We start from the raw sequence: 24,880 nt of genomic DNA, 5'->3' as shown, positions 1-24,880 counted from the left end.
AAACCCAAATAATATCGAATAAAAAATAAAATTGAAAAACCTAATAATATTAATTAGAAAAAAAATTTCTTAAATGAAGAAGAAAAATAATTGTATTTTCTTATTAAAAAAACTTATTCATTAATCTTCTCAAATTAAAAAGAACTCATCCTCAAATACAAGTTATTCTTACATCAATCTTTTAGATGTTTAGTTAAAACTCTCCATCTGTTTTTTGTTTTTTTTTTTTTTTTTGCTTAAAGTATATAACAATTAGAAATATTAGTTTCAATACCTTCATGTTAATTTTTGTATAAAAACATTAATTATCAAATTATTTCTCTTTTATTGTCTTGATGAATTGCAAACATCAAACTTGCTTCATCAACACATGTGCAATCATCAACACATGTTATATATGTATAACTATTAAATAGATTTATATTTATAATAATAGTAAACTTGTAAACAAAAGCATATCAAGGCGTAAATCAATATTATTATTTTTTTGGAGCTCCATTCAAGTTCTTTTTTTGGCCCTTAAATTCTAGCTAGTCATGAAATTTTATCATTATTATTATTACTATCATTTTTACACCATAATTAATCATCTTCATGAAGTCGATTGATGAATTCTCCAAGTTAGTCCATCCATGATATCCTTTTCTTTTCTTTTCTTTTCTTTCTTTTCTCCATTTTTCCTTGCTTGAATTATAACCCAAGGAACACCAGGGAGAGATAAAAGCACAGATTTTTCCAATAGTATGACCCCCCGTCTATCTAGTTGCTTAAGAAAATAGCAAAAGCAACGGCTCACTAGAAATAACATTTCTTCCCCTAATACAGTGAGCTTGGAACTGCAACTCTGATGTTGAGTTGCTTAGTAAGAGTCGGAGATCCCAACCATCCACGTTAAAGGTGTTGAGTTGCTTAGTCGGAGATCCCAACCATCCACGTTAAAAGTAAACCAAGTGCTTGAGAAATCCAACTGGATAGAAAACTATGGGCGACTTTTCAAGTCCCTTTATCTCATATAAAAGCAAAATCAAATTAAAAGTAAAAATCTCAGCAAAGATCTTCCAGGAGAGACATTCAAATTCAAATGGTAGCAGATGACGCACTAGAACCATTCGAATCAGTAACAAATAGATCATAAATTAATAAACTGCACATCAGAAAAAGTTAGCATGTTATAGCAGCAATTGTAGAGCTGCCATACACTAAAGTTAAAAATTTTATGAAGTCTACAGCTACGGACAACTTTCCAAGAAACAATAGCAAGCAAGCACATTTAGATATCATATGCACTCAAATTTCCCAGTAATATTAGCCAAGGCCCCTGTTAGCCTCTGTCGCACCTCTGCATCCGAGAAGCTTAACTGCAGTGAAAAAACAAGGACAAATGGTTGGACAATCATAGGGAAAGCAATGGTAAGACATCATATGGTATTGAATGGGAAGAATAACAAAGCATAGCCATTTCTCTTTCTTTTATTGACTTGATCAATAGTCACAGCAACAGCCAGAAGAAGTTAAAAGAAGCAGATCCTGAATTTGACAGCACAAGAATCACCTGTATGATTTCACAAACTCATGCCACTGAAATAAAAGTCAGAAAAAAAAAGCATAAACAAAACAAATATATATTGTTGATGTGACAATTTTGACATGTCAATGAATAAAAGAAGGTACAGTTGTCGTTTTGATTCTCATAAGCAAAAGACACAATTAATCACATTGAGTTTAGAAATCCCATAACATTCCCTCTCTTTTTCTTAGTCTTTGGGATAATATGAGACGAGTTGAGATAGCATGAACACATCCATGAAGACAACAAAACAGACTGTCCCTTTATATGCAAAATAAATCCTTGTAACAGAATAAAGCAAATCATAAGGAGTTGAAAACTAACATATTATAAGAACTTAGGAATTTTTCATGGATTGGAAATGTCTGCAAACTGAAACTTTAAGTAGAGTTTAACATTGAAGTTGAAAGGACCTTTAACGATAAATAGAAGCATCCTAAGATTCACATTTCATTTTGCCTAAAAAGTAGATAATTTGGAGCCTTTACATCCCCATTGATTGACCAAAAATACTCAGCACTTGGTGCTTATATGAGAAGGGTTAATGAAGAGGAATCTAAAAAACATAAGTCTAGTTTGATAGGAGAGAGAAATCATCAAAGCTTCAGCACACATTGCCCACAAGGCATCCACTTTAACAATATACCGAGTTACTGACAACCATAAAGATGGCTTGGTATAGTGGCACATGAATACACAAATAACTGTCCAAAGGAAAGAAATACACATATAGAAACATAATACATTTATTGGGTGGTAGCATGGAGAAAACAGAACAGCTCAGAGATAATACGACAAAATCAAAAGGTTTTACGTGAAATACAATTTTATGACAAACACCAACAGCAAGAAAGGAAACAGTTGGAAAAAAAATATTGAGAAATTTCCTTATTGAGTTCTTCCAACAGGTATGATCTATGCTATGGTCCGAGAAGATCCAAGAATTTTATAAACTAAAGACAATCAAGATTTTCTCAGGAAAATAAGACTTGTACCCAACCATCACCCAAGAAGAAAGGGAACTAGTAACAAAAATCAGGCATTTCCACGGTATGTTGCTACTCGGTCTGCCAGGTAGCAAAAGACAGCCTGCTGTTTATTCCAATTTTAACAGAATCTAAATACAAAAAACCTGGAAGTGAAATAGCATCGTCCCACACAGCACACCTCACATATATAGAATAAAGAACAAAAATTAACCGCTTAAATTACTCATCAAGTTCAGAACACAAATAAAAATCAATAGATTGTAACATCATTCCACACATATTATGCATAGACTTTACACCAGCATTTAAAGAAAAACTCCCTCGAGTGAAATCCCATCAAGTAAAGTTGATATCAAAGACTATCAGAACAAAACTGTCTCTAGGTCTAGATAAAGCCTTTATTTGACAAAGGACAATCCTCATTCTCTAATCCTTCCTCTAAGAGAGACATTCTAATAAAAAAGATTTACATTGCACCCATGTAGAAATCAAACAATTTGAGCTCTTATAAACAACCATTTGATGACTGTATGACACGTCTCCATTTTTCTTGACCTCAAATACTTCCCATGGAAACCATCAATGTATACAGGCTACTTCAGTTGCAGGTAGTGTCCATTTGCTGTAGCCTAGAAAGAATTTAGATGGTAATAACACAATAATGACAGTCTATTTTATAATTTCCAGTCCTGGTCCCAGAGGCAAAAAGGAAAGAAATACACATGCCACGGCATTAAAAAAAAAAAGCATGTGAAAGTAAAAGGAAGTTCATAAACTGATCACAGTTACTAATACTACAATTTCTTTGGGTGATCTATGATGGGTAGAAAATAGAACTATTTAAAGATAGGGCAAGATTGAAGACTGTCAACAAAATACAATTTCAGGCAAGCACCAATAGCAAGAGAGGCAACAGTTTAAGACAAAATTGAGAAATTTTCTTATTAAGTTCTTCGTACATGCACAGGGTGACCCATGGTAAGAAGGCAATGGAACTGATTGTCCCGGGAAATCATATTAGGACAACATTGAAGATTTTATGAACCAAAAAAGATTTGAAAAAATCATTGATGATTTTCTCAGCAAAAAATAATTTTCATTCAACCACCAAACAAAAAGATAGACAAAAATCAGGCATTATTTCCTTAATTTACTCACGCGAGCTGCTACACAGACTCATGTGCCAAATAACAAAAGACAGCCTAATATTTATTCCCTTGACAGAAATTCCAAATACTAAAATTCTACAACCGAAACAACATGGTCCCACAAGGAGCACCGTACATATAGCATATACGACAAAGATTAACCTCACCAATTTTAGAAAATGTACCTATACTTGTCAAATTCTAAGAGTACAAATGAAAAATTATTAGACGGTAAAGTTATTCCCACATTTTAGCATACACTAAACACCACCCTTTTTAAGAGAATCACTTTTGATGGAAATGTCCTTAAGCAGTGTGATCAAATTAATGACAATCTGAACAAGCTTGTCTCTTGTTATAGAAAAGTATTTTTTTACAATGGACAGAATCTTTGTTCTTTGGCCCTCTCCTCAGACATCCATGGTGATCAAAATGATTGACATCATAACCTCATTGATAATCAAACAACTCAAGCTTTCAAACAAGCTTGTCTCTTGTTATAAAAAAGTACTTTTTTTACAATGGACAGAATCTTCATGCTTTGACCCTCTCCTCAGACATCCATGGTGATCAAAATGATTGACATCATAACCTCATTGATAATCAAACAACTCAAGCTTTCAAACAAGCTTGTCTCTTGTTATAAAAAAGTACTTTTTTTACAATGGACAGAATCTTCATGCTTTGACCCTCTCCTCAAACATCCATGGTGATCAAAGTGACTGAAATCATACCTTCATTGATAATCAAACAACTCAAGCTTTCATTGACATCCATCCTATGATTCGCCCTCCATTCTTTTCTTAAACTTAAACAATTCCTTGTGGAGACCATCAATGCGAATAGAATACTTAACACAAACAATATCCATTTGTTGTGGACTACAAGGGATTTAGGAGATAACAACACAAATATGACTGCTACTATATAACTTTTTCTGGCTCTAAATGTTAACCTATATTTATTTGAAACAATCCATCAAAAGTTCTTCATTGTTGCGTGCTTGAACCAACCAACATAAGCATACAAAACCCACCAAGGTGCCAACAAGCAGCTAACACCTTTAAGCATGGGCATGCAAAAGAAATCCTCTACACAAAGATAATGAAAATGCATAAAGCCAGACTGTTTTGAGCAAAACTCAGCTGCATTCAACTCAAATAGGCGAAAAGACTGCTTCTTTACATAAAAGTGATATCTAACAGCCATTAAACCACTGCAGACTCAAATCTATCATATTCTAACTAGGAGGAACCACCAAACCACTAAAAAATTGCTTCTTTTCCAGGTTTCATTTATCTCCGATACAAAAAAATAACCTAAAACAAGCCAAGACATAAATTTCAAACAACAGAATTTATTACCCCATAAAAGATTTCCCCCAAATGACTCCAAAGCATCCCCTTTGAACAAAACCCAGAAATCATCTCAAACAATCACCTCATTACGACAAAACCCACGTTCCAAATCCACACAAAAAAAGTACACAAAAATGAGAAACCAGAGTCCAAAACATGAAAAATGCAAAAACACTAAACATAAAAAAAATAAAAAACATACTCTTGTCCATCAAGATTCCCTTGTCCACCACTCGCACCACCACTCCCATAAGAACCATCTTCGGTGGCAGCTGTCTGCCAAACGGACTGCCAAGCCTGAGAAGGTGGTTGAACATACACCCCAGTGGCAGGATCCATGGCTGGCCTTCCGATCATCATCCCTCCAGTGGCAGCGGCAGGCTGTCCCATCGGAGGGTAATAATAAGGTACCCCACTAGCCGTAGCGCCGACAATTCCACCAAGACCAGCAGCTTCCTCTTTGATCTCATCTCTAGGTACAATATCAACCAAGAAATCAAAAATGTCAGTTCTTGTAATAGCAGCAGCAATGTCATTCTTCTGTAAAGTCCTTCTCTTGTTTTCCTCAGCGTGAAGCCAAGAACGAATTGTCAGTTCTAAAATGAAAAGCTCACATGCTTTAGCAAAAAGAATAGGTGCTTCAGCAGAGATCATGCGCACATCCTCGTCAGCTTTCATGATTTTCTTGATTCTTGCTAAAGGGAGTTGATGGTTCTTGAAATCATTAACTTGTTCAATTTCTTGACGTTGGTAAGACCAAAACATTTGAAGTTGTTGCTGTTGCTGTTGGAGGAGGTGGTGGAATGGGGTTGAAGATGGTGCTCCACCTGCTGGAGGTAGTGGTGGAGTGGTGGTGATGGATTGCGTTGGGTATGCCGTGGGCTGAGGCTGGTGATTGGTGGTGGTGTTGTCCATTGTTTGAAACAGAAGTTGTTTTCGTGTTTTGTTTTGTTTATTTATTTATTTATTTTGAGGGTTGGAGATGCGATGAATGGGGGGGATGAAGAGATAAGGTGGAGGGTTTCAGTGCTTCCTGTCCCTGTGATTTGCTGATTTGTTCATTGAATGGAATGACTTTTTCTGTTCCTCTTGTTTGGCTTCTTTCGTGTCATTTATGTAATTTTCTTTTAACAACTAGGATATCATAATATTTATAATGTGGGGCCCGATCTTTTTTTTTACATAAAAAAATTCAAGACTCGAGTAATATATTTAAATAGCTCAGCTAATTCGATTAACACTAATAAAAAAAATACAATAATAATAAATATACTAAAAATAATAATATTTAAACGAGGTTAAGCATTTTGAATGAAACAAGAAAAATATAAGATGTAGATTAGTGATTTAATTAGGTTAAATAAATTTTATTAATTTAATAATATAATTAAAAAATATATTGATAGTAAATAAATAAAAATAATTGGCTATAAAAATAAATTGTAATATAATAATTTGAATGCAAAAAAAAAATTCATTAAAAACTTATCATCGATATATTGCGTGCTATATTGTCAAAAGAAGCAACGATATTGAAAAAGATCATAAGTGTTACGAGAGCAATAACTTAAAAAATAAACTAAATAAAATATTATGATATAAGTATTTTACCTTTATATTTAATTAATTAATTTAGTTCAATAAAAAATCTCTCTAAAAAAATTTAAATTTAATAAAGAATAACAAGTAAAAAGGCTTAAAATAATTTAAGTAATTTTTAAATTAATGAAAAATCCTATATATATATAATTAAGTAGATTTTGAATGATAAAACTAAAGAAAGTGAGTTTATGAGTTTAAAAAAAGAGGAGATCAAATAAATACAAATAAATTTTCTAAATTTGTGTTAATCAATCACATTCTTCTAGACTCAGGTTTAATCAAAAACATCAATTCCCAAACAATTTACTATCAAAGGATAAAAATAAAAAAATAATATCAATATAAAAAATTTATTAAATTAAAAAAAATCAATCAAAAAAAATAATCAAATCTAATAGGAAAACAAACTAAAAAAAGGCTGAAATCATAAAAAAAAATTAATTTTAAAATTAATTTTAAATAAAATAAATAGTAATAAAAAAAATAAGGATTAAATATAAATTTTTTTTATAAAAGAATGAAATTATAAAAAATTCTAAATCTATAAATTATTTTAAATAAAATAAATAATAATAATAAAGAATAGACTAAATCCAAAAAAAAATGAAAGATTGCTTAAAATATTAGAAGGGTTAGCGCCTTGAGGAGAGGAGAAAGAAGGGGAAAAAAGTCACATCAAAGGTTAGTTATCCACGTATACCGCCCAAGGATGTAGAGGTTGTAGAAAATATTTGAACACTGCCTTGAAATTCATTATTTGACCATCAAATATCATCGCATGTGATATCTAAATTATATAAAAATGACTCATGTATTACACCTGCAATGCACACATTAATTATTTTTTTATTAATATTTATTTATATAAAATAATTAAAGTAGCCCCAAGTTAAATTAATTAATAATAATATAAAAAATAATTTTAAAAATATAAAAAAAGCTCTCGTACACCGCTTAAAGAATTTGAGTATATCAATCATTTTATACAAAAAAAATGAAAAGACAAATAATCCCCTATAAGCTAATTTAATTAAAAAAATTACTTTTAAGAGTTTTTTAATTATTTATTGTACAAAAAAATATAAAAAAATTAATTTATCCTAATTAATTTGATAATGAACAAATAAATAATGTAAAAATAACTGAATTCCTTCCAATTGCCGGTTCAAAGTTTTTGTAGCGCAAGGAAAGATTCATCATTACCGTGGTTCAATGAATAATAACATGTGAATGTGCACAATAACTTTGTTAAGAGATTTATTTACTTTTTATTCAATAAATAAGAATGTGGAAGATACGCTTTTAATATCATTAAAAAAAAAAACAGTTTGTAAATTGATTCGAAGAAACCTCATTGAAGCACACAAAAATCTCAAGAATGTCTTTAATCTACTTTTTGGCATGGAATTTACTTTATCAATACAAAATGTTGGAGTTGATTATGGTTTCTTCTTCTTCTTTTTTTGTTCTAATTGAAATTCTTTGGTAGAATACAAGTTCAAAGAAATCCAGATTTTTTATTTGAAAATACAAGTTAATCTGAAGAAATAGCCAAGAAGCAAGTATTGATTCCAAAAAAAAAAAAACAACTGAGGAAATGGATTAATTTTACAGAATTTGTGATTTCAGAGAATGAAAGAATATTAAAGATTTATTTGTTTTTGTGTTTTAAAAATATTTTTTTAAAAAATTAAATTATTTATTTATTTATTTTGAATTAATATATTTTAAATATTTTTAAATTATTTTAATATACTGATATTAATTTTTTTTGCTATTTTTTAAATGAAATTCAAGCTATGTCAAAATAATTTGTTTCCAATAAATAAGAGTAATGGAAATATCGTTATTTTTAATTTTTTTTTAAAATATATTGAAATAATTTTTATAATATATTTAAAAAAATATAAAAAAAATAATTTTAAAAAATATTCAATTTTATATGGAACACGGTTTCCTCCATACAACCACCCGGAAATGAAACCATACCTGCGAAGCAATCAAGTTTGGTCAAATAAAACGTCAATTTTCAAGTGTCTCGGCTGGTCAAAAAAAAAAAAAAAAAAAAGTTTGGTCAAATAAAACGTCAATTTTCAAGTGTCTCGGCTGGCAACATTTCTTTGACATATGGCAACGCTGCTGCCGCTACGGCCTATCAACTCTAAAATATTAATTATTCATATTTGCACGTGCAGATGGGAAATGCCATTCTATCTTCGCTCCAAAAAATAATTATAATCCTCTTTAACTTCTCCCTTTGAGATGCCCCTTCCCTATCACACGAGAGAACACACTGAGGAGCAGGGTGATGCTAGGTTACAGGAGATGCACCTGTTCATTAGCCTGTACAATTTATTAAATACCAGGAGCGCACGCATGCACTTTTTTGTGTTCTACACACCTTGCAGTAATGTATCAGTGGGGTGCTCGACGTTGAGCAATCTGCAGTGAGGGTAGAGCAAGAGAAACTCACCGGTAGTTCAAAAGATATCTGAGGGACACCAGCACTAGTTTAGCTTCTGCAACCATACCAGTAATGACTAGAGAAATAAAATGGTATGCTGCCAATCTTTCCATGAGAGAATATGTAAATCATAAACGATTAAAAACAAACCCCTGGTTAGCGTGCAGTTAGAATGCAAGATTGGAGTCGTAAGCTAAATGAGAAGTAATTAAAAGATGAGGGTGGGATTTTGTGTATGTTCTGCGTATCAAAGAAGTAACAGATTCTGGAGCCTTCTTCTGGTGTAAAAGAATTAAAAGGTGCAGTTCCTATAACACAAAATTGACTAGCTGTCAAAAAAATTATTCTTTTGGAGGGTATCCATAAAACAGTGTTACGAGCATCAGTGAGCAGCAGTAAATGAGCTTAGCCTATTGGATGTCAAGCTATAAACTCTGCTTACCAGTGTGTAAATTCAGCCCTCCAAACTGTCTTCAAGCAACAAACAACGATAAGATAAAGCCTTGAGGGCATACTGTAACTTCAAACAAAATTGCAGTCCAGCCAACGTATAGAAAAGGAAGGAATTGCTGAATCAATTTCTGTATGATGACTCCCCATTATAATTCGAGGGAATTCTAAAAAGGAAGTCTTCTGACAACATGGCTTGAGTGATCTCTAACTTCAATTTCTTCTAACACTACTTCAACTACTTGGAAAAAACTGTCAAGTGCTTCAGTTTTTAAGTACCTAACAGAGAAACTTCTAGTCTCTTTTTTTCCCATTTCTTTCATCACCTCCGTTTATACACCATTACCTTGTCTTTATTTGTTTCCTTCCTCTTATTCTTCCTAGCATTAGCTACATCTCCTCTAGCAGCCTTTCCCACCACACCTTTTTCCTCGACTGTGTTGACATGTTCAACAAACTCTTCATTAAATTTTGTCATATCACGACATAAATATTTTTCCTTATCTTTTTCAGCAGTCTCCATCATGCCATCCAGCTGAACTTCTGATAATACCTGAAGTAGCTCCAAAGGAGTAGAAGCAGGATCAAGTTCCCAGCAACCCTTGGGAGCATTTTGATCTTCTTGACCTGTGAGCAGAACTGACGGAACCTGGTGAGAAAACCTAAACATCTCTTCCCTTGGGATTGTCCTGGTTTTGCTCGAGTCAGGATGCTGGCGAAACACTGTCTTGAAACCAGCAACTTTAACAAGAGGAGCAACAGCAACTCCTCTCTCCTCTTTGTAGTCCTCAAGCACTTCCATCATGTCATATTTGTGTATGACTTCATCAGGGGTACGCTCATTCCAATTGGGAGACCAGTTTTTATAAACAGCCCAAATATCACCCTTTCCAGGATAGATTTGAATAGTCCCTCTTGAACCCTTCACCCACTTCACCCTGTGAGAGAAAGAATTAAGAGACTTGTTGATTTTATGCTTCCCTATCCAGAAGTCTCCACTGGTCTTGTAAAATCCGGAACCAATCCAGTTTAGTGGGCCCAATTCACGGTTGCTTTTGGCGTTAAGCCAACTAATCCGCATTTTGAAAGGCTTCCGTGACATCACACTGTGAATCATGGCATAATACCGAGGCATCCCATCATCATCATCATATGCAGCCCAAACCTGGTTATCACCAAATGAACTCTCTGTGCGATCCTTGTCAAAATCATGAAAATCTGGATCTGGAACGCTCATGACTGGCCAATCATTGATGTTTGTATCTGGATCATCATTAGCATTGATTGGTGAAGGCTCAGTGGTGTGAGCTCCGCTCTTAGTATCCAGAAACTCTGGACATTCTTTTGAATCAGCTTTTGTGCCACCGTTCTGTTTTCCTCCCTCCTTCTTGATATCCTTTTCTGAAGTCTTTAGAGCAGTAGCCACACTGCTCCATTCCTTCACCTTCTTGGAAATATCGTTCTTAGCCCTCTCCACCAACATCTTTCGAATTTCTATTTGTGACAACTCACTTGTGCTATTAACTTTATGGTTGCCAGAAATGTTCCTCCTTCCTGCTTCTAAACTACTCTTTTGAGAACCAGATTCACCAACTCTTCCATTTCTGTTAGCCACCTGTTTTGCTGTCTCTCTTCCATTACTGTTTGCCCTTTGCTCATCAATGCACCTTCTCTTCTGCAGCTTGTCTCCTTTCAGTACAGAACTGGAACCATAACTACTGAATCCAGAAGCTCCACCAGCAACTGTTTTTGTTTTCCGGTAAAGGAATTCCTCTTCATGCTTTCTTTTCAATTTCTTAGATTGAGCACCTGACAATGCTGACGGTGCACTTGCAAAACCGCCATCTTTAGAAAATGCTCCTGACTGAAACTTAGGTCCCATATTTGTGGAATTTTCAGTCCTTACATGCCAAGTAGAATTATGTTCTTGGCTGTAAGAAGTCCATATAGGGGATGGGCCATTTCCATCCATGGATGGGGGAGGCGTCTCAACACCCATGAAGGACCGATGACAGTTCTGACAAAGAAGGCTGTGGTTGAGATAAGTTCTAAGGTACTCAAATTGTGTTTTACATGCATTGCAGATTGTCCAAAAGGTATTGGGTTTGGAAAACAGCGGAGGGGGTACAGGCTTCGGGTGCATAGCATTCTTCTGGCTCCGTGCATTGGAATTGTTATCATGACCAGTTGGCAATGATGATTTCCAATGTGGAACTTTTTGATCCATATCTGTTACATTCCGCTTCTGGTCATAGACGATTCTCTTGGCTTTATCGGACAACAGATTCCAGGCTTCAGATATAATATTAAACGCCCCATGTGCTCCAACTGCTTTATTTTTATCAGGATGCAGAATGAGAGCCAGTTTCCTGTAATGTCTACGGATTGTGTCCTCACTTGCTGACGGTTCAACATCAAGGACTCTGTACCAATCTACATCTCCATTTGTTCTGTTATCAGCAGCCATGTGCACATCAAGAGTTGCTACAAGTTGTGGAAGACCATCAAGTGCAGGATAAAGTTTTTGAGCCTTCAGTGCAAATCTTCTTGCCCCCGCAATGTCCCTCTCTGTAAACTTCTTCTCTGCAATTTCTTTAACTCTAAATGCCTCCTCTTTATTGCATTCCATTTTCAACCGGTCACACTGTTGGCTGTCCTTTGTAAGTACAAGCCAATGCAATGTTGTTGATATCTTAATCACAAATATCAAATCCAAAACCTGAAGTTCCTACATGCATCATCAAGAAACTGCCTTCAATTTGGCAACAATGATACAAAAAAAAAAGAAAGAAGGAAGGAAACTATCCCTGTAAAGAAGGAAAAAAAAAGTCTGAATTCCCCACATGCATCATCAGGGTGCTGCCTTCAAATGGCAAGTCCTGATGCATCAATAATGAATCCAAAACAAGGAATCTATATGAAAAGAAGAAAAATAATGACCGAGATTCATGCCGAACAACATGGCCATGATTAATAAAGATCACAATGACAAAAACAGAATAACAAATGATTGCTTCTTGTGATCCATCAATTACATTAATTTAACATCTGTTGATCTTAACTTCTATAAATGATCCCATGGAATTACCGGAAAACATCACCGGACTTCCAAGATAAGCAAAACGGATTCGAAAACACATCATTCCAAAAATGTATAATCACAACGCCATGAACGATTCTCAATTATGGTAGGACCATGAAACAAATCAACAGTGGGAGATCAAAAAAAAAATACCAACAATCTGCTTGATCTCTAAGAAACAACAAGAAATGAGAGAACAAAACTCAAAGGTGTCAACAAGTATCCCATTCAAACAACTCTCTCAGAAAGTCAAGTTTCTTCAAAACAACACAAACCTCAATCCATAACTGAACACAAACACAAGTATTCAACTAAAATCAAGGCAAGCAAAAACTATTCGCTTCACAGATTGACATGAATTTACCAAAAACAAAACATACCCAATATTTAACACACAATGAGGTACGTAAATTCTAACAACAAGAAGTAACTCACTTTCAAAGTTAAATTCTCACTAGAAACCCACATATTATTAAAACACGTTATAAACTAGCAAAGCAATCCCAAATAAAGCATAATGTAAGTGCAAATAAGCAAAACATGTAAAAAAAAAAAAATCAAAAGCAGAGAAAAATAAAAATTACCCGTTATCAGAAACTTGAATCAAAGAGACCCCATTGACGACTTAGCTACAAAATTGTTGATTTTGGCCCCTGGATCAAATAAAACTAAAAGGAGGGTTTTTTGTTTTTTTTGGGGGAAGCTATGAGAATTTAGAATTCTCAAATAAAATGAAATTCTACTAATGTATATTAATATTTTTTTTTTATGAAAAGGTAGAGTGGATTTTCTATTATTTATATGCAAAAAAAATGGAATGTTTTGTGCATGGTTAAACCCTGACCATGGTTTGTTTTTAACTCTGGTAAACAGTATTGACAGTTAGCTAAATATGGAAAACAAATTATTCTAGTGTCCATGACAGAAAACAAAAAAAAAAAAGAAAAAAGAATGGTGTAAATTTTACGAGTAACATTTTTCTTTTTTATATTACATGTCTATTTTCAATTTCATTTTTTGCTTTTTTTAAAAAAAAATTGTTTGGCTAACATGATATCTGCCTAGTTCAGAAATTTGAAGAAGGCATTATTTACATGCAGAGTTATTGAATTTCTTTAATTAAATTTAACAATGGAGCTTTCTTTTTTTCATCCTCGATTTATAATTTATTGTACCAAATCCAAGAACATCAAAATGCTCAGTGAGTGATATCCGAGGTAATAAATTTAGCATAGATTTGCTTAACCATATGAGCATTTTCGATTCACCAACTACTCATCCGAACATGGTAGCTATGCTTTGCTTAAATGACAAGTTTCAAAGATCCCAGTCTCAGATTTTCTTGTTAATGTTCGCGTTGTAATTTCCTTCATATTGGGAATTTCATGTGTTCAAGCACAATGTGATAGATGGATTGGCTTGGTAATTTTGCGTTCAAGGCTTGTATTTATCCATCATTTCATTGCTAACATAGATAAGATTTTGCTAAACAATGAGAATCCAATCCTAGATATGACTGTAAAGGTCTGGAATGAAGGATAATGCTGCTAGTTTAGCACTTGGTTGGACTTACCTTGTGGGGGTGAGAAGAGTCGCGAGGTTCAACCTGTATATCACAAGTGCCTTGCTATTTTTCTCATATTCGTTTAGGAAATTACAATCCAGCAAGTTTTGGCATTTTCTATGTTAGTCCTTGGGCAAAACAAGAAATACATGAAAGATCAGGTGCAGTTTACTCGGTCACAGATTAGAGGCTTTGCATTTCACGAGAAGAGAATTCCATTGGGGAGTGGTATCTTTACAACTTTTTATGGTACGAAAAAGCCAATTTATACTCAATCAGAGCTGTCTTCTTCTGTTTTCTACTGCTTGACAAAGTGATTGAGCTTATTGAGAAGATATTATTTGCTGCTGAGATCAGACACGTTGTTCTTCAAGCAAGTCCAGCATGAAAGGAATCAGAAATTAAACCCCACAAAAAAAAAGACGTGAGGATGATAATTTGATGTGATGTTAGCCATAATCAGGCACAAGGGAAAGCAGCTTTTAATACTAATCTTCATCAACCATGGTTTTCTTCCCATCAAGGAAGCTATAGAGGTTGTGGGGGCAACTAGAAAGAGATACAAGAGAGTGCATAGTTGTTTTTTGATGGAATGGTTCATTCGTTCACCATTGAAGATCTGAACAGTTACTCCACTTCCCTAACTTGAAAGACAAAACACTGGGTACTTACATCCAATTCACATAATGTGTATAGAAACATATAATTTGGAACATGAGGCTAAACAGTAATGGATTTTAATGCAAAACCTTCATGCAAAGGTGACAGTAGATCTCTGTCATGAAACTTGCGAGCTTATTTTCAGAATTTGGAATTATTAACGAGTGAAGAGAGCAGATCTTCCTGTCCTGATAAGCAAGTTTTTGCAGAAAAAAATGTTTTTCCTTCTGTCTGATAAATTCTGTCGAGTTGGCCCACCAACATTATAAATTTTTGCTCATATTTGGTTGGTTTGACAAGCATGAACGCCTTGGAATTTGCAGTTTACAAGTCCATTTTTTAACCTCCGAGAAAAGGTTTTGCAGGCATTGCCTTCAGCTTGTTTTACAACAAATTTCATCAATTTTTTAACCTCCAACGCACAGGCCATACAAGTCCTTATAATCATTGAACAAATAATTTCCCACTTTCTTTCAGCAAATTTCATCACCTGCTAGACAGTTAGATAAGTGAAGATACAAGCGCATAACCATATATCCATCACTTTCCATGAAATTATCAAGCATTGACCACTTTGCAGTCCTGAAAAGATTTTTGCCATTGAGAATGATGCGCAAGATATTTATAAGATGTTTGGTCAAGCGCGGATATTTGATAACCAGATTTTAGGTATATAACGTGTTCATACTGCATATAAGCCTCACTATCATTGAACATGAGAAAATCCAAAGGTGACGGTGACAATTGTCCTCTTGCACATAGGAAGAAAACAAGAGCTTGTGACTCAGAAAAGAGTAGTTATATGATAATGAAGTTCACTTCTAATGGTGACCCAGTTGAGCTCTTAGGCTCATGCTTTCAAAAAATATAGCCATTCGCAACTTCTCACATATATCGAAGCAATACTGTAGAAATTTTCCTGATGTTCATTTCCCTCATTTCCTCATCCTTCTAAATGTAGACATGATAGTAATTAATCAGTAATTCAAAAAAATAAAACCAATAAATTGGTGATTAATCATGTCTAGTTTCTCCACCCTAGTCATTTCTACCTAAAACAAAACATGGACAATAAACTCAGAAGAAAGTTGGAACTTCCAAATCAAGTTAATAATATACTCTGTAACAAATGCAACAGCAAACTCATTGCTAAGCCAAGCCATTATTAGAAAATCAACCTTCATAGAACGAACATAACAAATAATGATAATATTGAGTCTGAAACACAAGGATGTCGTAAAACCTCACACAAGCTTCAAGCAAAATATCTTTGTAACTTACACAGGACAATGGATATGCTTTACAGCACTCAAGCAAGAAATGATCTTTACCAAGTTTGCCTGAACTTTAGTTGTGGCACGTGTAGTTTCTAGTAAGAAATGATCTTACCATTTTCATATCCTTTCTGAACATGTTATCTCACCTACATTCTGCATAATGGATTGCAAGTGCAACTGCATACCAAATGATCTTTCATCTATTTCACCCTCATCATGAACTTTTTCTTTCACCTATATAAGTTCAAATCTTATTTCTAATCAAAGCTACATGGAGGTGCTTTTGATTTGTCACTCATTCTGAAATGGAGTTCTAACAACACTTGAAAGTGGGTTTTCGCTTCTTCTTTTCCCCCTTTCAGCTAGAAATGAGCGGCAAGATGGTTGCATGTTATGAATGTATGATACATCACCTTAGATGCCTTCCCCACTTACATGGTCATCTTGTCTTGCATCTAATCTAAATTATGAATTTGAGAAGGTATTATTACGAGTTACGCAAATGTTGGCCCAAAATGTTTTCCATCATCATGGTCTTCAAGATAGTTTAAGACAGTAATTTTTATCATCAGAACAAACTCTCCATACAAAAATTTCTAAAATCAAGTGCTTAAACAAGTCTGAAAGTTGATGGACTCAAATCCTTATGTTGTTCTAGTAGCTAACAATTCGTCAGAGCAAGCGAAAACCAATAGATGAAGGTTTTCACTGATATCCCTGACAACATCCACAAATTGATGAAGCACACTCAAAACTGCAGTTTCTACTGGCCGAGACTTGTGTCTTTTGCAATAAAATATCAGGTCAATAACAACAAAACATCTGAATGAATATTGTGCAATTAAAATGGCTAAATTTAATTATGCTGTTTCACAGAAAATATAACATAAATCTAATCCATGGAATCAAAATTTGGAGCATACCAGCCTAATTCGTTCAAGATTTTCTTCATTCTTTCTTCTTGTCCTTTTGAATCCCCAAATGCTGTTGTGAAAGGGTAGACATAGGTTACTTTTGTGGCCATGGTCCTATACGCAACTACATCTCCTCTTACCAAAAACTCGAGGACATCCGGATCAAACCCTCCATCAACCTCAGCTTGTAAATATTTCCCTGAAAGGACCAAAGAAATGACTCGTAGAAACTAAAATGAACATCAATCAATGCATCTATTATCACAATCACATCTAAAATGCACAACGAAGAATATTAAAGTCCTAAACTTGTTTTTGTATCTCTTGTGTCTTCTTCTTCTTCCAAATAATCCATAGGTAATAGTGTTCAGTGTCTTTCAGAAGTTGTTACATGGTATGGCTGCATATATATGGTGTAGACTGTAGATTTACCAGTTTACAAATTCAGTTTAGTCGAAATACCATTTGGGGTATCTTCAATGACTTGAATCTTGGCATTTCTCTGCGTTTTCAGGATTGCTTCCTCTAACTTCTGCAATAGTAAATTGTAAACCAAATTAGGGATAATTTAGCACAATGGAAGATAAGTAAACATGTATTTCAACTTTAAAACCTGAATTGCATTCTCTTTATCATTCTCAGGAATCCTCCATGGGAATGAAAATGATGAAGATTGCGGATTCGTTGAAACACAACCTGGGTTTGTTGACGGGCAAGGCCTAATTTTCCTGCAACAACAGAAAATTGCAGAGAGTCAAAAGTTTCGATTCAAAACAACAAAGCCATACAAACCAAACCACCCACATTTAATCCCAGAAAGTGGGAACCAAAAAGAACCCTTTGAAGAACACATGAAGTCTGATTAACATACCCATTCTCTAGCCCAATCTGCAAGTTCTTGGACTGAGAAAATGGGGTTGTAGGAGAGAGAAGGGGAGGCTGAGAGTTAAGAGAAGGGATAGCCAAGGAAGGCAATGGAGAATTTAAGGTAACAGTGAGGGCTAAGGAGAAGAGATTGGTGAAGAGAATGGGTTTTGGAGTAACATTTTGTGAAGTGAAGTTAGTGATTTTGGAGGTTGAAAGATGTGGAGGAAGAACATGCCCAATCAAGCTCATACTCGTTACGTTTGTTATCCTATCCTTTTTCAGCATTTCATGCTGTCCTCTTGACACAAAAGACGAAGAGGAAATTTTGCATGGATGGACTCTTATATATTATAACATTCCCGCAACATGAATATCAATCGTCGATATGTCCGAGTGGTTAAGGAGACAGACTTGAAATCTGTTGGGCTTCGCCCGCGCAGGTTCGAACCCTGCTGTCGACGTTTTTCCAATTTTCTTTCTGACAAAATAGAAAGCAGAGAGAGAGAGAGAGATGATGTTTTTTCTTGTATAGGGTTTTGTTCCAAAAAGATTTTAATCTCTCAAACCCCATGTTTGGTTTCTAAGAAAAAACGATAGACAAAAAGAAAAAAGATCTCTCTTTTTTTTTCCTCGAACAAGCGGAAAATGGAATATAATTCAAATCCCATTTCACCATCACCAGCAACACCACAACACTCAAAAACAACACAAGAACTAGCTATAGAAGGCCAAAAGCATCTAGAAGAAACAATCCAAGCTGGTTACCAAATCCTTTCTTCTATGAACGATGAGCTTTGCAACCCCACTTTATGGTCCACCAGCTCCACTGTTACGACTGCTGTGACTTCACCCATTACTTCTAACAATGCCCAAAACGGTGTCGTCGTCATTACCGTCAATGGTGATGCTAATGGTGCTGTACCTGATTCCACTCATGAGTTGAGTGGTGGTGGTGGTGTGGGTAATGGAGCTCTTGATGAAGCTCGGTTTCGGTATAAGAATTCGGTTGCTGCTCTTCGTGATGTTCTTGCGGCAATTCCTAATTCTCACAAGGTTTATTTTCTTAGAAACCCTAACCCTAGCTTTCTTTTTTTGGTGATTTTCTTGCTTAGATAGTGCTTGATTAAAAGGGGCATTTCTTTTCTAACATTTGAAGGGTTTTTTTTTTGTGTTTGTTTTGATTAAATGTTGCTCTAATTAGCCGCAAAATTTTATTATGATGTTTTAAGATAGAATTTGGGGGAATACTGGATGGTTATTGATTAAAAAGGAACAATTTTTACTCTGTTTTCCTTGTGTGTGTGTGTTTTGATTAAATGTTGCTCTAATTAGCTGCAAAATTTTATTATGATGTATTAAGATAGAATTTGGGGGAATACTGGATAGTAATTGATTAAAAAGGAACAATTTTTACTCTAAAATTTTGAGACATTTTTGTGTTTTGATTGGAATTTTGTTATTTAGTCTCAAATTGTCAATCTGATGTATATAATAATTTGGGAGTCAAGTGGAACTTGCTGTTAGAAATGCTTAAGCTTCAATACTTGATAAGTTAGTGATCTAAACTATGATTTTTTTGGGTTAACTGGAAATGTTTATGGCTTCAAATTGGGAAAAATTGTCTTTGTGATTTGGTTATCAAGCTAATAGTGTGGTTCTTTCATCTTCCAAAATAGGCAAAACCTTTTGAAACGAGTTCTCCAGCAGATGAAGCTGAGATTAAGAAGTTGGAAGAGCGAGCCTCCAGCCTAAGAAAGGTAATTTGCCGTGAATTGTGAAGTCATATGGGGTAATAGTTTTGTTGAGGTTATGCAGTTACCATTCTCTGTCCTATAATGGCTCCAATAGTATGGCTCCAACAGTAATGCTGTATGGCACTGGGCTGATTCTTTGGATTACTAAACAACGCAGTTTATCTCATATAGTTATAATAGTTTCTGAGCTTCTTTGAAGTTTTGTGTGCGTGTTTTCCCCCTAATATCTGCACGAATTAGCTCTGAACTTGAATTGTTTTCATCACAGGAACTTGCAAAGAAGAACACATATGTCAAGCTACTCATAGATCAATTACGAGAGATCATTACTGACATATCTACATGGCAGACTCCTTGTTCTGTCTGAAGTTAGTTCAGAAATCATCATTTTGAAAGGGGATGCCTGAGAATAGAGGACTGAGTCTTTGTGAGGTGATGGTGTCTATCTTGACATTTTCTTTCTTTGCGACACTGATATACATTAACTGTAGATCTCTAGAGCTAGATAGTAGGAAGGCGATTCTGGGTTAGCAGAAATTAGTAAACCAAAGAGATTTTGAACAAGAGAGCATGGGTTGTATATCTTGACGGAAATTTCTGGTACAAGCAACTTTGATTTTTTTTTCATACGCAATGACATTCCCTGTTTGATCACTACGTGAAGTGATTTCAGACATTGTTACTTTTAATTTGTAATGTCTGATTTTTGTTCGCTTTGAACCCCTTGGGAAATTGTAGCTGCATCTCATGAAATAAACAATTCAACTCCTTCACATGGTAGCCTTACAATATAAATAAAATACTATCCGCAGCGTGTTTTAAATCAGATTGCCAAGAAGTTAATTTGAAGTTGCTTTATTTGGAAGCACACTCTAGCTGTAATGCTTTGCTGCAGACGCAAGGGTCTCCTATGTATATGCTTGTGGTAGCCTGCTCTCTCCTTACCCAAAGATTTACCTTTTGGAGGTAATTTAATGTTAGATTTCTTACCTATAGTTTTACCCTTTGGAGGTCATTTAATGTTAGGTTTCTCATCCAACTAAGTCTGTAACAGAGCCATGATACGTAATCAGGTCAAACATTGTATCAAGGCAAGGTGACCTTCCTAGAAACTGGAGGGCATGTACAGGTAAATTTAAATTCTCTGTAAAAGCCTGCTTATTGCACTGTTTGAGCAAACACCTTACAAGTGGTTCAAGTTTCTTTGGCAGCGTCATTGATGGCATATTTAAAGAGAAATCGTTGATGGACCTTTTGAGCAGAAAATGTTGATTCTCTTATAAGCAACTGATGTTGAAGAACATCACCACATGTCCTGCGTGTAGGACAGGGAGGCCCTGTATTGTGGCCTTGCAATCCTTTTTCTCGCAGAAAATTATTCGTCAAATTTGCCTATCCTTGTCTGCTAGCTACCTTCAGCACAGACCAAACAGAATGAGGTCCCTTCTGCATTTAAATGTGGGACTGATTTTTGCATCTGTATTGATATTGAATGCCAACCAAATTTTGGGTGTAAAATTAAGGAGGTCGTGTTTGGTTAAAGATTGCGCTCAGGCTGCAAGATGAGTTGACATTCATCGCGTATATTTATTTTCCATTTACTACTGCGCTCATCCCATGGCGATGATTCATTATATATGGAAGAAAAAAAGAAGGGTTTTCCTCTGTTTGTGAGATCACTTTAATGGGTTCGTGAGTTGATGTGATTTTTGGAATAAATTTATGACGGTATCTACCTGCCGGAACTAATGAAAGAATGGAAGAATGTCATTTTGAGAGTTTAATGAACACCACAAATTGCGTGCTTCTGTATCTGAAAGTCTTTTTCATAGGTTAGTTTCACTGGAGGAGTGCTTATTTATGAACACAAGTAGCCTGTCTGGCCATTCATGACGAATGACTCGAGGCTTGTGCTTCGCCAGACTGTTTGCTTCAAACGATCCAAGGTAAACAAAATCGTCCTGCAGGAGAACTTTCCTTCTGCTTTATTGCACTCTACTTTCACCAATTGAATGACAAATGAAGCTACACCGTTTTGAACGGATAAATAGAGGGAAACCCCATAGAGGATTAACAACTAATTATGAACTGAAGATCTAGTAGTGAGCGATGATCTCATATCTACAATAGCAGATTCATCTGCTCCTAAATTGATAGCCTCTTTGCTTGCTCTAATGAACCTTGTAACAGAACCTTCAACATAATCTAGAGCTTCTTTTACATTCATTTTCTTGCTTATCTCATCTGGGAAGCTGCTCAAGAAGTGGTCACCGTTAAGAACAGCAGCTAGTTGAACCACCTCGCTCTGGAATTCGGATAATGAACTATCTTCTCTTGCTTCCGCTGTTCTCAGAGGTGCTACATCTGGCATGGTCACTGCAATGAATTTGGAAAGGAGAACTTAAAAAAGAAAACAATCTATCTCCACCTTATGATTTATCAGTACACAAAAGTAAAGAAATTATCAATCTATCACTAATGAAATCTGAGTCATTTATGCCTACTTGTGCATTGATAAGAACAAAAGTAAAGAAATTATCAATCTATCACTAATGAAATCTGAGTCATTTATGCCTAATTGTGCATTGATAAGACTTACCTGGGCAGTCAGTTCTGGGAGAGGTTAACTCCCCAACAACTCCTTCAAATGTGCCGGCCCATGCATCTCTGTGTGTCAAGAAGTTTGAGGAGAGGTTGAACATTTTCTTTATGGTTGCAGGAATTGAAGAGTGCTCGAACTCTGAGCTTGGAGCAGGCCCATTTGGGCTACTTATCACTGAAAAAGAAACAAATAATGATATCAACACAGCAGAAAATGAAAGAGGGAGCGTGAACAACAGAACATAACGTCAATGCTTCAAAAGTCAAAAGTGTTCAAGAACAAAGTGGCTAATGACATGAAGTACCAGCCAAACTTCACATGAAAGATTAAAAATTAAGCTTACCGGTGCCTTTCTTGATCCAAGGAGAGACCATAATTGTCGGCACACGAACTCCAAGCCTATCAAACTTGAAAAAAGATGGGGCAGGGCCGGTGTTCCCATCTGGGCTGGGAACATTGACATAAGGAGTCTCGACATGGTCATAAAACCCCCCATGTTCATCGTATGTAATGACCAAAAGGGTCTCATTCCACTGGGGACTAGCTCTCAACGTCTCATAAACCTCCTTAACGAGCTTTTGACCATTAGCAACATCATGAGATGGGTGATCATCATTTGCAGGCAATCCTTTAAGATCAAAATACCTTGGTTCAATCACAGTTAAGCTTGGCAGCTTCCCATCTCTAGCGTCTTTCTTGAACTTGAAATCAAACAGATGAAACTTAAAAATATACTTCAATTTCCTCATGTTCCTAAAGAACAAAGTTGTTGGAATGTTTTGGAAGTAAATTCCAAAGTCCTTACCGTTCTCATGAAGTGAATCAAAAATTGTCTTCTGAGGATATCCTATAGCCAATTGCTTCTTACCATGGCTTGTTGGGCCATGAGAAGTAGCAGAATACACAAACAGCCTATTGGGTTGTGTTGGACCAGGGATTGAAGAAAACCACCTATCAAAGACTGCAAATTCTCTGACAAGTGTGGCATAAACTGGCACAGATTCAGGCCTAAAGCCCTTCATGACAGTTTCAGAGAGGTTTTGTGACACGGAGAGAGCTTGTTCAACAAAGCCACTCATTGAAGGAAAAGAGCTATCGCCAAATACCTGTTGCTCCACAGCTTCAAAAGAGTGTCCAGGATCTGGATCCACAAACTCAGCATCATCTGAGAAACAAATGGATTGTGGGCCTGGATTCTTGGTTGATACAGGATTGCATTCTGTTCCAGAGACACCATTGATTGCTGGATTAATAGATTTCTTCATCCAACCAATCATATGATCAAAAGATCTGTTTTCCATCACCAAAACCACAATGGTCTTGATGGGGCTTTGTTGTTGGGTCGTAGAAACACATGAAAGTGTAAGAAACAGCAAGAAAATGGAGGGAAACGAAGGTGGCTTAGTTCTGAATCTTCCCATTCTTGTTTTTTTTTCTCTTGCCAGGAGATAACCCTCTTGGCAAAAGTGCGTTTGCTATAGTTTTGGCCTGTAAGCTTATCTGCTTTCTTGTCGTTATAATCAAATAAAAGAACTCAAACAGGAACCTCTATTGTCTATTGATTGCCAGAGTGAAGTAAATTAGATTTGGTATCTTATACAGTTATTGCTTGAGTGGATATTGTACTGTCAGAATGAGATGGAGGAGTTTTCACTGTACTAGTTTTGGCCACAGAGAGAATAAAGAAGCTTCTCTGCTTCTTTTTTTTTTTTTTTTGTTCTTCCTACGCTTTTGATTTTTATAACGCTCATAATTTCAGTAAACAAGGTCAAACGTACCCAGATCTTTAGCAGATTCAGTTTTCGGTGATTTGATTATATCTTGCTAGATAAATAAATTATTTACCCTCATTCCGCATGTAGAATTTTATGTTTTTTACTGTAGTAATTATTTTTTAAAATATTTTTTATTAAATAATATATAAAAATAATATTTTTAAAATTTATTTTTATTATCAACATATCAAAATAATTTAAAAATATAAAAAAATTAATTTTAAACAAAAATATTTTTTAATCAATCTCTATTTAAACTACAATTCTCCAAATGAACTGAGGATTAGTTTTGAGTTACCAAATTTATTAAAAGATTGTTTGTCATTGTATTTCTAATTATATTTAAATGTGTTTTAAAAATGTACTTGAATTTAAAAAAATTAAATTGATAGTTTTTTAATGTTTTTGTATAGTTTTAATTTATTAATGTAAAAAACTAAAAAAATATATTTTAAAAATTATTTTAATATATTTTCAAATAAAAAATATTTTATAACATAATATTAAATATAGAATAAACCTAATCATCTTTAAAAAAACAATTATATTTTAATTGAGTTATGAATTAACCAATTAGATCGCTTAGGTTTAATTAAATAGACTCCCATTTAATTTTTGAAAAAACAAATTGAATTATCAGGCAAAAATAAATTTAATAACATTTTTTATTTAAGATAATAAAGAAAGTAAATGACTAGAAAACAGAGATTTTTAAAACTATTTTTTAAAATAATAATTTAGGTTAATATATGTTAGTATAAAAATGTCCCTTATTATCAAATAAAAAAAACAAAGATGTTTAATCTC

General features: G+C 34.6%; 5 protein-coding genes and 1 non-coding gene across 10 annotated transcripts; 2 read left to right on the top strand and 4 right to left on the bottom strand.

Annotated features, from left to right (window-relative positions):
* Positions 1 to 1,066: 1,066 nt before the first annotated feature.
* On the bottom strand, positions 1,067 to 6,126 carry LOC105125302 (nuclear transcription factor Y subunit C-1-like). Its single transcript, XM_011025691.1, has 2 exons — positions 5,265 to 6,126; positions 1,067 to 1,358 (listed from the first exon to the last, which is right to left on the bottom strand). The coding sequence occupies exons 1-2, from the start codon at positions 5,975 to 5,977 to the stop codon at positions 1,355 to 1,357; spliced, it is 717 nt and encodes a 238-aa protein (XP_011023993.1). The 5' UTR covers positions 5,978 to 6,126; the 3' UTR covers positions 1,067 to 1,354.
* A 3,281-nt stretch (positions 6,127 to 9,407) lies between these two features.
* On the bottom strand, positions 9,408 to 13,317 carry LOC105125300 (uncharacterized). The gene is made up of 3 exons (XM_011025690.1): positions 13,245 to 13,317; positions 12,422 to 12,457; positions 9,408 to 12,297 (listed from the first exon to the last, which is right to left on the bottom strand). Exons 2-3 carry the CDS (start codon positions 12,428 to 12,430, stop codon positions 9,901 to 9,903), a joined length of 2,406 nt encoding a protein of 801 aa, XP_011023992.1. The 5' UTR covers positions 12,431 to 12,457; positions 13,245 to 13,317; the 3' UTR covers positions 9,408 to 9,900.
* A 3,578-nt stretch (positions 13,318 to 16,895) lies between these two features.
* LOC105125299 (thylakoid lumenal 17.9 kDa protein, chloroplast) lies at positions 16,896 to 18,241 on the bottom strand. The gene is made up of 4 exons (XM_011025689.1): positions 17,947 to 18,241; positions 17,689 to 17,803; positions 17,538 to 17,607; positions 16,896 to 17,274 (listed from the first exon to the last, which is right to left on the bottom strand). Exons 1-4 carry the CDS (start codon positions 18,225 to 18,227, stop codon positions 17,054 to 17,056), a joined length of 687 nt encoding a protein of 228 aa, XP_011023991.1. The 5' UTR covers positions 18,228 to 18,241; the 3' UTR covers positions 16,896 to 17,053.
* An 80-nt stretch (positions 18,242 to 18,321) lies between these two features.
* TRNAS-UGA (transfer RNA serine (anticodon UGA)) lies at positions 18,322 to 18,403 on the top strand. Its single transcript has one exon. It is a non-coding gene; the product is annotated as a tRNA-Ser (tRNA).
* A 5-nt stretch (positions 18,404 to 18,408) lies between these two features.
* LOC105125298 (mediator of RNA polymerase II transcription subunit 30-like) lies at positions 18,409 to 21,375 on the top strand. 4 transcript variants are annotated; one of them, XR_842213.1, is made up of 6 exons: positions 18,410 to 18,995; positions 19,619 to 19,699; positions 19,965 to 20,128; positions 20,592 to 20,662; positions 20,751 to 20,825; positions 20,908 to 21,375. XR_842213.1 is itself a non-coding variant. In XM_011025688.1 (4 exons), exons 1-3 carry the CDS (start codon positions 18,588 to 18,590, stop codon positions 20,061 to 20,063), a joined length of 588 nt encoding a protein of 195 aa, XP_011023990.1. In that variant the 5' UTR covers positions 18,409 to 18,587; the 3' UTR covers positions 20,064 to 20,091; positions 20,888 to 21,375. The 4 variants fall into 4 exon arrangements, 1 of the variants encoding a protein (XP_011023990.1); XR_842211.1 differs by having other exon boundaries at positions 19,965 to 20,662; positions 20,908 to 21,238; XR_842212.1 differs by having other exon boundaries at positions 19,965 to 20,662; positions 20,896 to 21,238.
* Positions 21,376 to 21,643: 268 nt separating this feature from the next.
* LOC105125297 (non-specific phospholipase C6-like) lies at positions 21,644 to 24,014 on the bottom strand. Of its 2 annotated transcripts, none has more exons than XM_011025686.1 (3): positions 22,642 to 24,014; positions 22,296 to 22,472; positions 21,644 to 22,072 (listed from the first exon to the last, which is right to left on the bottom strand). In XM_011025686.1, exons 1-3 carry the CDS (start codon positions 23,717 to 23,719, stop codon positions 21,774 to 21,776), a joined length of 1,554 nt encoding a protein of 517 aa, XP_011023988.1. In that variant the 5' UTR covers positions 23,720 to 24,014; the 3' UTR covers positions 21,644 to 21,773. The 2 variants fall into 2 exon arrangements, with proteins under 2 accessions (XP_011023988.1, XP_011023989.1); XM_011025687.1 differs by lacking the exon at positions 21,644 to 22,072 and adding an exon at positions 22,172 to 22,196 and having other exon boundaries at positions 22,271 to 22,472.
* Positions 24,015 to 24,880: the final 866 nt, after the last annotated feature.

Source organism: Populus euphratica, unplaced genomic scaffold (genome assembly GCF_000495115.2).
Source record: "Populus euphratica unplaced genomic scaffold, PopEup_1.0 scaffold22.1, whole genome shotgun sequence".
NCBI classification, from domain to species: Eukaryota; Viridiplantae; Streptophyta; class Magnoliopsida; order Malpighiales; family Salicaceae; genus Populus; species Populus euphratica.
Note: the sequence above shows the minus strand (reverse complement) of the source record. Positions and strands in the feature narration are given on the sequence as shown.